This window comes from Mobula birostris, chromosome 19, assembly GCF_030028105.1.
Source record: "Mobula birostris isolate sMobBir1 chromosome 19, sMobBir1.hap1, whole genome shotgun sequence".
Classification (NCBI taxonomy): domain Eukaryota; kingdom Metazoa; phylum Chordata; class Chondrichthyes; order Myliobatiformes; family Myliobatidae; genus Mobula; species Mobula birostris.
This window is the reverse complement of record NC_092388.1, coordinates 14148009-14165823: the sequence shown is the minus strand read 5'-3', so window position 1 is coordinate 14165823 and position 17815 is coordinate 14148009. Positions and strand designations below refer to the sequence as shown.

General features: G+C 40.5%; 1 protein-coding gene across 1 annotated transcript in view; it reads left to right on the top strand.

Moving 5' to 3' along the window:
- LOC140212452 (adenylate cyclase type 2-like) overlaps positions 1–17815 on the top strand; it is a 507180-nt gene that overhangs the window by 452093 nt on the left and 37272 nt on the right. The window contains exons 18-20 of the mRNA XM_072283265.1: positions 5149–5265; positions 15622–15806; positions 17138–17222. Coding sequence (XP_072139366.1) covers positions 5149–5265; positions 15622–15806; positions 17138–17222 — 387 coding nt within the window. The remainder of the gene's footprint in view (positions 1–5148; positions 5266–15621; positions 15807–17137; positions 17223–17815) is intronic.

Genomic DNA, 17815 nt, shown 5'->3' with positions numbered 1-17815 from the left:
AAAGTTGTAAAATTAGTCAGCTCCATCTTGGGTACTAGGCTCCGTCATATCTAAGACATCTTCAAGGAGCGGTGACTCAGAAAGGCAGCATCTATCATTAAGGACCCCCAACACCCAGGACATACCCTCTTCTCACTGTTACCATTAGGAAGGAGATACAGAGGCCTGAAGACACACACTCAGTGATTCAGGAACAGTTTCTTCCCCTCTGCCATCTAATTCCTAAATGGACATTGAATCTTTGGACACTACCTCACTTCTATTATTTCTGTTTTTGCACTATTATTAATTTAACTAATTAATGCACGTATATATACTTACTGTAATTTATTTATTTATTTATTCTCTATATTATCACGTATTGCATTGTACTGCGGCCGCTAAGTTAACACATTTCACGACATATGCCAGTGATAATAAACCTGATTCTGATTCCATCTCCATGAAACACAATAATTTATTATGCCTGCATGGAATTTTAAGAAAGCATGCGGTTCTGAAAATGAAAGTTTTGAGCAGCATCTGCCTAGTAAGTTGTTTGCCTCCTACTGACACTGGGATCAAAGAGGATTTACTTTATGTGAACTTGTCTTTCAATTTATATGGATCATTTAACTAAGTGCATTAACCTTTTCTATGGCACTAAACTTAATGCTCTGTTTCAGTAGATTATGGAGGTCATCCTGTTGCACCTGATTTAGATGGGTTCAGTAATCAAACCACAGAGATCACTCAGAGGGCTGTGGTTCAATACTGCACTAGCATAATGCTGTTTGCTAAATACTGTATATTAGTGAGGTACAATAGAGATGTGCTTCAATACTGGAGGGAAGAGCATATTTCTGTGTAGTAAATGGCCACACCCAGTGGCCATTTTATTAGGTACCTCCTGTACATAATGAAGTGGCCACTCAGTGTATGTTCATGGTCTGCTTGAGCTGTAGCCCATCCACTTCAAGGTTGATGTGTTGTGCATTCAGAGATGCTCTTCTGCACACCACTGTTGTAACACATGGTTGTTTGAGTTACTATCACCTTCCTGAACCAGTCTGGCCATTCTCCTCTGACTTCTCTTGTTAACAAAGCATTTTCACTCACAGAATTTCTACATACAGGTTGTTTTTTTTCTTTCATTTCTCTCACCACTCTCTGTAAACTCTAGAGACTGGTGTGCGTGAAAGTCCTGGAAGATCACCCGTTCTGGCACCAACAATCATTCCACAGTCATAGTCATTTAGATCACATTTCTTCCCCATCCTGATGTTTGGTCTGAACTACAGTTAAACCTCTTGACTATATCCGCATGCTTTTAGGCATTCAGATGCTGCCGTATGATTGGTTGATTAGGTATTTGCATTAACGAGCCGGTGTACAGGCGTACCTAATAAAGTGGCCATTGAGTGGGTGCTGTTCACTGAAAAGGCAAATAGTTCAGACGAATAACAGCACCAAGTAGGAAAGTGCATTATTTGTCCCTGTAACAGATCCAATTATGCTGTTACATAATTACAGTGCTATTGCATGTTACATGATTGGTTTCCTATTCGTGATCACTAAATATACCCCACTTTATAATGTACAATAAGCCACATGTGTTTGAATACTAAGCATATTTTGCATATTTTATCATTCTATTTTGTAAGTAATACTAGATGTTGGAAAATAGACACATTGGAAAGTGGTTGCTTACTTATTTTGGCTTGCAAGCGTTGTTGCCAAGGTCAGGATTGATTGTGAGCATTTAAATTTTCCTAATTTTCCTTGAGAACGTGCTGGTTGTAGGTACCTCCACAATGCTGTTGGATAGTGAGCTCTGATATTTGATCCCATGAGTCCACAAGAGATAGGAGCAGAATTAGGCTGTTCAGCCCATCCCAAGTCTCTCCACCATTCCATAATGGCTGATTTATCATCCGCCTTAACCCCATTCTCCTGTCTTCTCACCATCACCTTCAATGCCCTTACTAGTCAAGAACCTATCAACCTCTGCTCTAAATCTACTCAATGACGTGGTTTCCACATCCATCCATAGTGACGAATTCCACAGATTCACCACCCTCAGACTAAAGAAGTCCCTCCCATCCCTATTCTACAGGGACGTCCCTTGGTCCTAGTCTGCTCCAATATTGGGAACATCCTCTCCACATCCACTCTATCTTGGGTTTTCAATTTTCAATAGGCTTCAATGAGTTCCCTCCTCTTTCTTCTAAACTCCAGTCAGCACACGTCCACAGCCATCCAATGCCCCTCATACATTAACCCTTTCATTTCCAGGATCATTCTCATGAATTGCCTCTGAACTCCCTCCTATGCCCTAAAACTGCTCACAATACTCCAAGTCTGGTCTGACAAACGCCTGATAAATTCCCAGCATTACATCTTTGCATTTATATTCCAGTCCTCTCAATGTGAATGTTGACATTGCATCCCAAAGACAATGAAGGAAGGGCACATATTTTCACCAAGAATAGAAAATGCTGGAAACACTCTCCAGGGCCAGCAGCATCAGCGGGAAGAGAAACAGAATTAGCATTTCTTCAGAAATTGGACAAATTTTAAAAACAGACAACAGTTGTACTTGCAAAGGCACAGACAGGACCAAAGGGATATCTGTAACAAGGTAGGGACATTTTTCCAGATCAGGAGTGTATGCCACTTGGTGGTGTTTCTATGTGCTTGCTGCCTTTGACCTTCTTGGTGGTAGAGGCCACAGGTTTGGGAGATGCTGCCCGAGCATCCTGGGTGAACATCTGTGGTGTGGTTTATACACAGTGTACTCTACAGCCTTGATGCAGTAGATGAGGAAAGGTACAATTGAACGAACTCTTTCGCCCTGGGTGGTATGAGCTTGAATGTTACCATAGCTGACCTGTGCCCTGTCAAAGGAGGAAGGCTAACTTGTTCTCTTAGCTGCAGTATTTATGAGGCATTTGTGGTCTGTGTCCATGCTGACACCTGGATGTTCATGTTGAGCAAAGCACTACCCAGGGTAGGTGGTTAAGATCTTTCCCGTTTGAGAACAATATTGCCTGGCACCAATGGAGCAAAAAGGCAATTTGTCATTTAATAGCCATTGTCAGAATCTGGTCACAATCTTCCCGTATGTACTTGTGAATGATATTATTTTCAGAGAAGTTGCAGTAGAACCTAAAAATGTCATTCCACTGTAAAGTGCTACCTTCACATTGGATTGGTGAGCCTGATCATTTTCAGTGGTATACAGCTGAAAGTTGATTTAACCCAGAATAAATTGCTCCTCTTTATGTTTCTCTGTCAAGTGGCTCAGCTACCTTGTGTTTTAATTCATCCTTACATCTCTGATATTGTTTCAGAGTCAGTGATGCACTTGATGATATTATTCCAGAGCAACACTCACTTTGAAACATTGAGGTGAATTTTGAACCAAGTTGTTTTATTAGAGGGGCCCTTGTATGAAGCACCCTAGTACTGTAATATGGCCATAGTCTCATTTGGGTTATTCCAGGATGCCTGTGAGCACTTGCACGTCCCTGATCCACCAGTGTGTCCTGCATGTGGTTGACTTTCCTCCAACCCAAGTTCATTGGATTATTATCAGTATTAAAAAAATATAAAAGAAACAGAAGTCTATTCTGCCTCAAATCTGCCTATATTTTATTTTCCTCATCTGAAATCCTGTTGTCTGTACGAATCTTCATTTCATCACCAACAAGTGGACAAAGCCTTCATGTGATTAATTAACTTGGCGAACTATCTTTACCTGAAGTCTAACTCTTGTGCTATTCCATAGATTCCCAGGGAAGTGTTGTCAATAATAATCACTTTCTGTGCAAATGTATCCTGTTTTTTTGTCCAACCATAAATCTGCTCACGAGTCTCAGCATCAGCAGAATATTTAATAGCATATTATTCAGGACTGACAACCGTTTCTTTGAAAGTCAGGGTGTATATTGAGTTCAGTTTTTATATCCTCTAACCTTTCAATCTTTCACAATAAAATATATTTCTACCAGTAATATTAACAAAACCTTTAAGAATAATTTGTCAATCTGATGAGCATGGAACATTTGGCTTCTTCCTCATCACACACCATTCTCCAGGATTAACAGAACTGCTGGACGGCCAATGAGACATAGAACATTACTGCAAAGAGACAGGCTCTTTGGCCCATCAAACCTGTGCTGAATTCTGCCCAGTCACACTGACCTGCCGTCCATACCCCTCTGGTCCACGTACTTATTCAAGCTTCTCTTAAATATTGAAATCAACGCCACATCCACCATTACCCCTGGCAACAGGTTCCACACTCACTCCACCCTCTGAGCAAAGTCCTCTCAAATTCCCGTTAAATATTCCACTTTTCACCCGTAACCTATGACCTCTAGTTCTAGTCTCTCACCCAACCTCAGTGGCAAGATCTTGCTTGCACTTACTTATCTGAACCTCTCATACACTTGTATACCTTTATCAAATCTCACCTAATTCTACACTGCAGGGAATAAAGTCCTAAATCTATTTAACCTTTCCTCATAACTCAGGGACTCACGTCCCAACAACATCTTGTAAATTTTCCCTGTGCTTTTTCAATCTTCAATCTTCAATCTTTCCTACAGCTAGGTGACCAGAACTGCACACGATGTGCCAAATTTGGTCTCAGTAATATCTTGAAGAACTTCAACATAACGTCACCGACGCTTGTGCTCAATACTTTATGAAGGCCAAGGTGCCAAAACCTCTCTTTACGACCTTATCTACGTGACGCCACTTTCAACGAGTTATGGATCTGTATTCCCAAATCCCTCTATACTCACAGATTCCAGATTTTCTCCCGGACAACCTGCTGTTATCTTTGTGCTTCAAAAGCGTATCAGATCTCAGTTTGAAAGAAACAAAAATACAGGTGTATGCTATAAATATGTTTGTATGCATAACCAATGTTAATGAAAAAACAAAATGGTCACATTAACAAATGTCATATTAATTGCTGAATCAGTAGTTGAAGGTTATTTGATCATTAAAGATATTCAGTGACTTCATACATTGTCGCAAAATAATATACATGAACTGAAATAAGGTATCTCGTTTCAGTTGTCTTTGGAGAGGTAATACCTACAAAAACTTTTATCTTCATCATCTGTTTATTTCTCATTTCCATTTTTTTCCCTTCAGTTTTTTCTGAAGAACTCAGCGGTAACTCCCATCTCAGTGAACAGCACAAATGGCAGTTCGCAATTTATAAATGAACAAGCTGTGTGGTCCGTGCACAATGACTACTTTTTCTTGCCAGTAAGTACAATTACACTTGTCAGCTCACTCATTATGAATTGCATTTTATACTGAGTATCTATTGAAACCATTTATCTTTGCAGTAATTATAACATTTTAAATACGAAAATACTCTTCATATGTTGTTGAGAATCGATCATTTGATAATTTCTAAATTATTCATGTAAATTGCAGATGAACATTTGAAGTATTTTAAAGTACTGGAGTTTAACAATTGTTTTTCAGTTTGTGTCTGTTTATTGAGTCATGCCCATGGACTTACAAAACATACTTTTATTGTCAGTATTTTATCATCTCCTTGCCAAAGCTGACATTTGTAAAATTATATAGTGCAGTAGAAATTCCCAGCACCAATGTACTGACTTCCTACAGCTCGGTGACAATGCGCCAGATTAGAATCCTGGGATTTACTGATTGACAGATGGCTCTGCATCTAGCTGTCCCCTCCATTGCAGGAGTTAATTGAGCCCAATGGCTACGCTGCGTCTTGCTGGGAATCTTCAGCTTTATGCTGGCGAATTTATCTCTCAGGTCCTACACCAGGTCAGACCTGGTATAGGGACTGAAATCTCAATGATTTCAATGCAGACTATAGACCTGTGGAAAAGGAGGCAAGGAGGGAAAGCAGGGGTCTTTTTAAAGTTATTTCACCTTAGATTAGGTAATATTTAGATATTAGGGGTGGTATGGTAGTGTAGCAGTTAGCACAATGCTTTATAATGGCAGCGTACACTGATCAGTGTTCCATCCCACCACTGTCAATAAGGAGGTTGTACATTCTCCCCAAGACTGCGTGGGTTTTTACCGGGCATTTAAAAGTCATACGGGTTAGGGTGAGGGTTAATAAGCTATGCTTACTCTGTGCTCAACTGCTGCACAGAGTCTTGTCATCTTCAGAAGTTTTCTGATGACTCTGCCATAGTTGGATGCATCAGCAAGGGAGATGAGGCTGAGTACAGGGCTACGGTAGGCAACTTTGTCATATGGTGTGAGCAGAATTATCTGCAGCTTAATGTGAAAAAGACTAAGGAGCTGGTGGTAGACCTGAGGAGAGCTAAGGCACCGGTGACCCCTATCTTCATCCAGGCGGTCAGTGTGGACATGGTGGAGGATTACAAATACCTGGGGATACGAATTGACAATAAACTGGACTGGTCAAAGAACACTGAGGCTGTCTACAAGAAGGGTCAGAGCCGTCTCTATTTCCTGAGGAGACTGAGGTCCTTTAACATCTGTCGGACGATGCTGAGGATGTTCTACGAGTCTGTGGTGGCCAGTGCGATCATGTTTGCTGTTGTGTGCTGGGGTAGCAGGCTGAAGGCAGCAGACACCAACAGAATCAACAAACACATTCATAAGGCCAGTGATGTTGTGGGGATGGAACTGGACTCTCTGACGGTGGTGTCTGAAAAGATGATGCTGTCCAAGTTGCATGCCATCTTGGACAATGTCTCCCATCCACTACATAATGTACTGGTTGGGCACAGGAGTACATTCAGCCAGAGACTCATTCCACCGAGATGCAGCACAGAGCGTCATAGGAAGTCATTCCTGCCTGTGGCCATCAAACTTTACAACTCCTCCCTTGGCGGGTCAGACACCCTGAGCCAAAAGGCTGGTCCTGGACTTATTTCCTGTCGTAATTTACATATTACTATTTAATTATTTATGGTGCAACTGTAATGAAAACCAATTCCCCCCGGGATCAATAGAGTATGACTATGACTATGGTGCTGGAATTGTGGTGCTACCTGAGGGCTTCCTCCAGCACGTTTCTCAGGCTATGCTGGTCACTGACACAAAACGACGTGTTTCACTGTCTGTGTTGATGTTTCAATGCGTATGTGACAAATAAGGCCAATCTTTACGTTCTGATTAACTTTATTTCTCCATGTCTGAGGTGACTTTTTTCAGCTTAAATAGTTCTTAAATGTCTTTGAATGTCAGATACAGTTTACAACTAATAAATGGGTTAACAATTTTCACAGCAAACAAAACTGCTTTGCTCTTTGACAGAGCTAGTTATGAGCATTCTGGGGTCAAGGAATTCTCTATGTCAGTTGAACCACAGTGCTGGACTCAAGGGTACAGAGGCCTGGTGAGAGTAGTACTTCACAATCAGAACAAGATTTTTTAATTCATTACTTACATGATTTGTCTTGTTTTGCACACTGGTTGTTTTTCAATCTTTGTTTAGGCATAGTTTTCCATAACTGCAATTGTATTTCTTTATCTGCCTGTAAATGTCTGCAAGAAAATGAATCTCAAAGTAATATACTGCCGCCCAGGTCCCAGGGTCGGAGATGTTTCTGGACGCATCCACAATATCCTGAAAAGGGGGGGTGAGCAGTCAGACGTCGTTGTACATATTGGTACCAATGACATCAGAAGAAAAAGGGAGAGGTCCCGAGAAAAGAATACAGGGAGTTAGGAAGGAAGCTGAGAAATTGGAACAGAGGGCAGGGATTCAGATTTCTGGATAATTGGGACCTCTTTTGGGGCAGATGGGACCTGTACAAAAGGGACGGGTTGCATTTGAATCCAAGGAAGGCCAATATTCTTGTGGGCAGGTTTGCTACAGCTGTTGGAGATGGTTTAAAATAATATGACAGGGGGATGGGAACCAGAATGATAGAGCTGAGGTTGAGCCAGCAGGTTTACAAGTAGATGGAGGGTGTATTTAAATGTGTGTAGCATTCGGAATAAGGTGGACAAATTCGTGGCACGATTAGAGATTGGTTGGTATGACGTTGTGGGCATCACTGAATCGTGGCTGAAAGAAGGCCATAGTTGGGAGCTTAACACCAAAGGGTATACTTTGTATTGAAAGGACAGGCAGGAAGGCATAGGCGGTGGTGTTGCTCTGTTTGTAAGAGATGGAATTACATCTTTAGAAAGAGGTGACATAAGATCAAAGAACGTTGAATCTTTGTGGCTGGAATTAAGAAATTGCAAGAGTTAGAAAACCATTATGGGAATAATATATAGGCCTCCAAACAGCAGCCAAGATGTGGGGTTGAGATTGCAAAGGGAGCTGGAAAAGGCATGTAATAAGGGTAATGACACAATTGTAACGGGGGACTTCAGTATAGAAGGAGGTTGGGAATATCAGGTTGGTCCTGGATCACAAGAGAGGGAATTTGTTGATTGCCTATGAGATGGCTTTTTAGAGCAGCTTGTGCTTGAGCCTACATGGGGAAAGGCTGTCTTACATTGGGTGTTGTGTAATAACTCAGATCTTATTAGGGAACTTAACATAAATGAACTCTTGGAGGCAGTGATCATAATATGATTGAATTCATACTGCAAATTGAGAGGGAGAAGGCCAGTCACATGTATCAGTATTGCAATGGAATAAAGGGGATTACAGAGGCATGAGAGAGGAACTTGCCCAGGTGGAGTGGGGAAGGAAACTGGCAGGGATGATGGCAGAGCAGAGATGGTTGAAGTTTCTGGGAATAGTTCACAAGCCGCAGGATAGATACGTTCCGCAGAAGAGGTAGTTGTCAAGTGGCAGGAGCAAGCACCGTGGCTGACGAGGGAAGTTAAGGACTGCATAAAAGCCAAGAAAAGGACATACAAGGAAGCAAAAGTGAACGATCCTTTTATGTAACTTACGTTTAGGTTATTGTTTTCTTTATACATGGTATTTCATGGTACAGATGGCTGTGTAGGTCAAGTCATCGAGTATATTTAAAGCAGATAATGATAGATTCTTGATTAGTAAGGGTGTCAGAGGATACAGGGAGAAGGCATGAGAATGGGGTTGAGAGGGAAAATAAGTCAGCTATGATTGAATAGCAGAGCAGACTCGATGGGCTGAATGGCCTAATTCTGCTCCTGTGCCTCATGTATGTTTTTATGGTCTTAATCTCATGGGTTAATTTTCATCTTCAAGGCTCTGATCAAGCAGAATGCCTTTCTATTGTGCAAACTGTTTTTTAATTTGTTTCTTTGATTTTGCTGGCAGCAGAATGTTCTAATTCACTGATAACTACTAATTTAATTTATTGATTAGTTTACTACTTTACCCTGTGCTTTATTAATGAACTGCTCATTCTACTTTGTTAATTCTTATTTTCTCAGCGTTGTTATTGACATAAAACTAAAACTTCATTTCAGCCAAAAATCCCATTCAGTTGCTGTGCCCATCTTCCAGTAGAAATTTAATGGCCTGCCTGAGGCCCGATTTATGTTTAACTATGAATTATTATGCATTTCCATACTGACTGACTGATTACTCAGATCACCACTCCATTAATTTGAATGCATTGATTGATTACTCATACCACTATTCCATTAATTTGAATAAAATATAATTTTGTGGTGTTTGCGACTATGTGAATTTTGAATACGCTGGGCACCCATTATGTGACTTGTTATTACACTCGCTGTTGTAATCATTTATTGATTGAAAAATTGTTGGAATTATTCTAAAGGCTCTTCTATTCATTGGCTCTTCTTTGAACAGCCTATTCCCTTCTTTTCTCCCACCCCATTCTCAGTTTTGTTAAGTAGTTATTAATTATTTTCCTCCATCCTGCCCAACCCTTTTGAAAATCCCAGTTGATTTTGAAACTGGGATAAACAGGTTTACCTCACAGTCCATTAGAGTGTAAGACGTGAGGGGCAATTGATTCTGGAACCAGCCCTGCTACAAACTTTCATTGTTCAACCGACATTCCCCACACTTCTCTCACTTCTATTTTTCTTCATCTTCTGTCCATTGCCTAAAAATGGACAGACTTTGGTGCTAATGGGAGCAGCTTCTTTCTAAACCAATTCTGATTTGGCACAGCTCAGTCAAATCTCCTACCAGTCTTCTTTGATCCAGAGAGAACAACTCCAGTCCCTGAACCAATCTGAAATCATTTAGCAAGTTTTTATCCCCACCCCCACCACCACAACAACCATGCTAGGACCGTCACATCCTTCCTGACATACCATCAGAATTGTAGGCAATACTAAAGTTATAACTTGATTGGTGTTTTGTTATAATTCAACATAAATGCCTGTCTTTCGTACTTAGTCATTTTTATTTATAAATCCTTGGATCCCAAATGCTTTACTAACTGCTCTCTCATCATGTACAGAAGCAACCAGATGCCCCTGTTCTGATGCATGCTTTGGAACTGAAATATTACTAATCTCACAGCTCCATTAATTCTTTATTGCTACTCTCCTCTTGTTGATTTAATGGTGTGACTGCTGTGAGGTTGTCTGTTTAACAGTGTGTGCTTTGTATGGATTTGTAGCTCATGACCTTTCAGTAATTTTGGACATGCTTACAAGCATATAAATTAATTAATGACTGATATATAATTAATTAATAAATATTACACCCACACCTCCATTCACATACCTGGTTCCCAGCCCTGTGCCAGTTCATTGACGTGCTTTCTGCTTTGTAAATTTATTCTTGTCAGCAATCCTTTTCAAATGTTCTGTTTGACCATTAGACATAGGAGCAGAATTAGGCTCATCATGTCTGCCCCATCATTCGATCATGGCTAATTTATTTTCCCTTTCAATCCCATTTTTGTGCTGGCACATCAACTGGCCAAGTTCAAAGTTCAAATTAAATTTATTATCAATGTGCATATATACAACCCTGCAATTCATTTTCTTGCAGGCATTCTCAATAAATCTATAGAATAATAACCATAACAGAATCAATGAAAGACCACCCAACTTGGCTGTTCAACCACTGTGCAAAAGACAATAAACTGTGCAAATACTAAAAGAAAAAATAATAATAAATACATAAACAATAAGTATTGAGAACATGAGATGGAGTCCTTGAAAGTTGAGTCCATTGGTTGCGCTAACATATCATTGATGGGGCAAGTAAAGTTGAGTGAAATTATCCCCTCTGGTTCAAGAACCTGATGGTTGAGGGGTAATAACTGTTCCTAAACCTGGTGGTGTGAGTCCTGCAACACACATGAAAGTTGCTGGTGAACGCAGCAGGCCAGGCAGCATCTCTAGGAAGAGGTACAGTCAACGTTTCAGGCCGAGATCCTTCGTCAGGTCTAACTGAAGGAAGAGATAGTAAGAGATTTGAATGTGGGAGGGGGAGGGGGAGGAGGAGGGGGAGGGGAGATCCAAAATGATAGGAGAAGGCAGGAGGGGGAAGGATGGAGCCAAAAGCTGGACAGGTGATTGGCAAAAGGGATATGAGGGGATCATGGGACAGGAGGTCCAGGGACCATACCCCTTGCCCATCATCTGGGTTTTTCCCCCCTCCCCCTTTTCCTTCTCCCTGGGTCTCCTGTCCCATGATCCTCTCATATCCCTTTTGCCAATACCTGTCCAGCTCTTGGCTCCATCCCTCCCCCTCCTGTCTTCTCCTATCATTTTGGATCTCTCACTCCCCCTCCCACTTTCAAATCTCTTACTAGCCCTTCCTTCAGTTAGTCCTGATGAAGGGTCTTGGCCCAAAACTTCGACTGTACCTCTTCCTAGAGATGCTGTCTGGCCTGCTGTGTTCACCAGCAACTTTGATGTGTGTTGCTTGAATTTCCAGCATCTGCAGAATTCCTTGTGTTTACGGTGTGAGTCCTGAGGCTCCTGTACCTTCTTTCTGAAGAGAGTAGCAATACACTATAGTCCATTTCTCCAGTATTAACAGATATTCAATCTTGGGCCCATTTTCTAGAATATAGCTTTCTGTTCACTGGCTTATCTGCTATTGTATTCACTTCTTAATACCTGGCTCTCATTGGCTTCTGAATGTAAACGGGAAGCAATGGAAATACTCTGAGAGCCAGGCAGCATCTGGGCAGAAAGTAAAAGACCTAACATTACAGACTAATGGCCTTCTATCAGAACGTGTTGACTCCTTACTTGATAATTATGTAATATATTATTTATTAATTAATGCATATTTGGTTGCACGATTCAAGATTGTTTAATGTCATTGCCAGTGCAAAAGTGTAAAGGAGAATGAAATAATTGTTTCTCCAGATCCAATGCAGCATTAAAAAAACAGTAAGATAAAGAACACAATAATAAAAGACACAATAAATATAAATGCATAAGTAGCTTACTGCATATGCATAGATCGATTTTATATCCATAAAGAGACAAGGCATATTGATCTGTAAAATGGCAGTACTATTAGTGATGCAGATTGTTCAGGATTGTTGTATCGAAGGAGGAAAGTGATCTGATAATGTGAAACTTCAGAAGTTTTATGCTGAGTGAATACTTTTCTAATGGGCCATACTTGGAATCAAAATGGAATTTTCATGAACGAAGGACGAGTCAGCAGAATCAGAATCAGATTTACTTTTCACATGTAAATTATTTGCATTATCAACCAATAAAATTGGAATTGTCAACAACTTCTAATGAAATGCTTTAGGATTAACTATCAGAATCAGAATCAGGTTTATTATCACCGGCATGTGACGTGAAATTTGTTAAATTAGCAGCAGCAGTTCAATGCAATACATAATCTAGCAGAGAGAGAGAGAGAGAGAGAGAAATAAATAAAATAAAACATAATAATAAATAAACTAGTAAGTCAATTACGTATAATTGAATAGATTTTTTAAAATATGCAAAAACAGAAATACTGTATATTAAAAAAGTGAGGTAGTGTCCAAAGATTCAATGTTCATTTAGGAATTGGATGGCGGAGGGGAAGAAGCTGTTCCTGAATCGCTGAGTGTGTGCCTTCAGGCTTCTGTACCTCCTACCTGATGGTAACAGTGAGAAAAGGGCATGCCCTGGGTGCTGGAGGTCCTTAATAATGGACGCTGCCTTTCTGAGACACTGCTCCCTGAAGATGTCCTGGGTAGTTTGTAGGCTATTGACCAAGATGGAGCTGACTAGATTTACAACCTTCTGCAGCTTCTTTCGGTCCTGTGCAGTAGCCCCTCCATACCAGACAGTGATGCAGCTTGTCAGAATGCTCTCCTCGGTACAACTATAGAAGTTCTTGAGTGCACTTGTTGACATGCCAAATCTCTTCAAGCTCCTAATAAAGTATAACCGCTGTCTTGCCTTCTCCATGACAACCTAAGAACAAATGAAAGTGGAAGTTAAGTGCAAATTTTTAATATTTTCAACTCTGATGGTATTTGATAGATTAATATTCACAATGTTACAGCAATAAGCAAGTGCTATAGTCAGATTGTTGACTTTGATTCTAATGCAGAACATAAGCCATTTTGATATTGTACAAACTTTTCACCCATTCATATGAACGACAAGTGAAAAATAATTGCTATTAGTTAATTTGGGAATCTATTATATATTTTAGAATTCTTAAAACAGTTTAAAGCATATTCATGGAAAAGGCCTTACGAAATTAAGACATGCTTATCAAAATATGAAGAAGAAGAAAAATAGCCCTTAATTCGGCAGTGGAGTTATCAAGGCACTGTCATGACGGTGTTTCTGTTACAAGTTATTCTTGTTTTTACGAGGCCGAGTTGCTAGCTCGACGCTCAACCCGACTTGGATTCGAACTCGGGAACCTTCGCTCCAGAGTCCGGCGCTGATATTATTGCACCACCAAGCGGGTTATCAAAATATAGACAAGAAAGAAGCAGCTGAACTACTTAAACTGTCCAGCTACACAACTGCTGTGCTGTGTTGGTAACCTGACTGCCTTGTTCACTTCAGTCAGGAGTCATGTAATCTCAAACAACACACATAAAAGTTGCTGGTGAACGCAGCAGGCCAGGCAGCATCTCTAGGAAGAGGTACAGTCGACGTTTCAGACCGAGACCCTTCGTCAGGACTAACTGAAAGAAGAGCTAGTAAGAGATTTTAAAGTGGTAGGGGGAGGGGGAGATCCGAAATGATAGGAGAAGACAGGAGGGGGAGGGAAGGAGCCAAGAGCTGGACAGTTGATTGGCAAAAGGGATATGAGAGGATCATGGGACAGGAGGCCCAGGGAGAAGGAAAAGGGGGAGGGGGGGAAAAACCAGAGAATGGGCAAGGGGTATAGTGAGAGGGACAGAGGGAGAAAAAGGAGAGAGAGAAAAAGAATGTGTGTATATAAATAAATAACGGATGGGGTATGAGGGGGAGGTGGGGCATTAGCGGAAGTTTGAGAAGTCATTGTTCATGCCATCAGGTTGGAGGCTACCCAGACGGAATATAAGGTGTTGTTCCTCCAACCTGAGTGTGGCTTCATCTTGGCAGTAGAGGAGGCCGTGGATAGACATATCAGAATGGGAATGGGACGTGGAATTAAAATGTGTGGCCACTGGGAGATCCTGCTTTCTCTGGCGGACAGAGCGTAGGTGTTGAGCGAAACGATCTCCCAGTCTGCGTTGGGTCTTGCCAATATATAGAAGGCCACATCGGGAGCACCGGACGCTGTATATCACCCCAGCCGACTCACAGGTGAAGTGTTGCCTCACCTGGAAGGACTGTCTGGGGCCCTGAATGGTGGTAAGGGAAGAAGTGTAAGGGCATGTGTAGCACTTGTTCCGCTTACAAGGATAAGCGCCAGGAGGGAGATCAGTGGGGGCGGGATGGGGGGGATGAATGGACAAGGGAGTCACGTAGGGAGCGATCCCTGTGGAAAGCAGAGAGATGGGGAGAGGGAAAGATGTGCTTCGTGGTGGGATCCCATTGGAGGTCGTAATCTCAAAGCTAGATTTATTTTTTGAAGTGTCTAGGTAATTTTCATTTTCAGAGTTGGGTGACAGGGTGGGGGCAGTGATAGTAAGCAGAGACAAATATAGGAAGAAATGTTTCCTTTACTCCAAAATGTAAGACAAACCTAGATCCACACGCTGCAAGTGACTACTTCCCGTTTCCCCCAATGCATCCTACCAACTTTCTGCACACGTTGATAACTTGGAACTCCTCCGACTCCCTTTAGGATGCTTGCATTGAATCCCCACTCACTGTCTAGGTAAGCATCCATTTCTACAGAACAACAATCTCCCATGAAAGAAACACCGAAAAGTTCTATGTTTCTATAACTTACATATGGGTTCCCCGCAACTCAACTAATTTAATAGTCTTGTCACCAACTCAGAGTCTAGTTCTTTCATCACTTTAACTACCTAATCAAACCTGCTCGGAAAAAGTCCTGCTAGCCAAATTAGCTATTGAATCATTCCAGTGTCCCTTCAGGGCCAGCATTACTCTCTCCAGGGAGCTCTTGACGTGATTTTCAGCTTGTGTTTGGAAGTTTTATATAAGGCATGTTTTACATTGAATCATGCCTACAATAAATTCAGATATCCTATAATTTGCAACTTCACGAGGATTTCTTAACTGTGCAAAAAAGACTAATATTATGAATTTTTAATTTGTTTCAGAAAGTTACATTAATTTTAATAGAGTTCACTACAATAAATTTAATTGCGTTATTTTCTACCACAGTACTTCCTGTACAGCTGTATTTTGGGACTGATATCATGCTCTGTGTTCCTGCGAATAAACTACGAGCTAAAAATGCTGCTGATGCTGATTGCTGTCGTAGTTTACAACGTTATACTTCTGCAAACCCATGCCTTGCTCTTTGACGATTATAGCAAAATGCTGTACACCACTATTCAGATAGAGAGGTAACTTCTTTACATTTCTCCCTTCAGATTTTCAGCATTTAGACATTTACGGTTCATAAAGTTGTTTGGCCTGTCATGTCTGCCGGGATTTTGCTAGAGCAATTCATAAATTATCTAATCTCTGATAATTTATCCCTCCTGTCCCTTCTCTTTTCTTCCATCTCCCAAGCTGGTTTCCCACTTGCTTCTCCTATTACCTCCCCTGGTGCCCTTCCTCCTTCTCTTTCTCCCACGGACCACTTTCTTGTCCTATCAGATTCCTTCTTCTCCAGCCCTTCACCTTTTCCACCTATCACCCTCCCGCTTCTTACTTCCTCCACCACCCACCTGGCTTCACCTATTACCTTCTCACGTAATCCTTCCGCTCTTCCCCTCTTCTTGTTCTGGCTTCTTCCCACTTCCTTTCCAGTTCTGCTGAAGGGTCTCGGCCAAAAATGTTGACTGTTTATTCATTTCCATGGATGCTGCCTGGCCTGCTGAGTTCCTTCAGCATTTTGTGTGTGTGTTGCTTTGGATTTCCAGCATCTGCAGAATCTCTTGTGTTACCCATAAGTTATCTTCTGCTTTAGTTCTCATTCATACCTTATTCCTCCTATGCTTAATATGTTTATCCAGTTTTCTGTTCAGGTCAGCCTCAAGTATGCCCCGTGGCAAGGCACTACATTATAATGCAAAGATTGCTCCAATCACTCTCCCCTTAAATAATCCCTCAACTTTCATTTCACACCGATCAGGGTTTTAAAATTCATGACCCTTTGACACTGTCTCTCCAACCAGAATAAATATTCCTTTCCCATTCATCCTTTCAAAAGGTTAAAAAATTATAATAAATCCCCTTTTAGCCATTAAGGCATTATTTTAGATGCATTTCATTCCACTTGTGTTTTGCAGCCTGCTCTTTTAATTATGTGTGTTTTCTCATGCTTCAAGCTGAAAAATCAATAGACAGAGAAGCTAAAGAAATTCATGGCAAAAATCAGAGCATGGCAAACATCTTAGATGGTTATTTACAATGAATATCAAGAAATCAATTCAGGACGAGATAATATAAAAATGTATGTGGTGAATGGGGAAAAAATGAACACTTACATTTTCTATCAGTTTATGTTAATGTTTTTGAAAGAAGCGGATATTACATTTTGCAATGAATAATAAATGGGATAGAATGAAATGAAAAAGTACAAATTAAAGAAATGGGATTTAAAGATCAATAAATAAGAAAATGTAATGACTTTTAATGATAATTTTGACTATTCTAAAGTGATCTGGTGTCATAGCTTTACTTCATTAATAAATTGTTGCATGACATGCATTTCCTTCTCCCTTGTCAGGCCTGGTGTGCTGAAGGACCTGAAGACAATGGGATCTATCTCCTTTTTTATTTTCTTTGTCACTCTTCTTGTCCTGGCCAGACAGGTGAGGCTAATGTTCTCTGAATAGCAATTTTTCTTAAATTTTTTAATTTTATTTGGATAAGGAATTCACAAGTATCATGAACTCTTTTCGCGTGTATAATCTTTTCCATTTTTTTATATATGTATGAAACTATAATTATTTATACAATCCTAAGTACACATTGATGATATAAAAAGAAATTAGACGCTTAAATAGATAATTATGTGCAGTTGAAATTCTACTCTATTAGGCTAAATAATGATATTAGTTGTTAAGAAAAATAGTAATAATAGTGGATTAATAATTATTTCCATTTATCTCTTCTGGACCATTTCTTCTGGTCCAAAATGTTGTATGTAAGCCTATGTAACTACCATTGTAGGTGTTTATATCCTAACTTGTTCATGTTTGCTCCTACCCCCAAACATAATTATCCAATCCCTATGTACTTATTTACTTAATTTTATCATTCATTCGAAGTGAATGCTGGAGCCATGTATTGGTTTTCTATCTGCATTGTATTCTGTGTTCCATGTTTATTATGTGTATCATGGTAATTAGTCACATGAGTGGGGAGGTGGAAAACCTGAGGGGAATAAGTTACGGATTCTTGC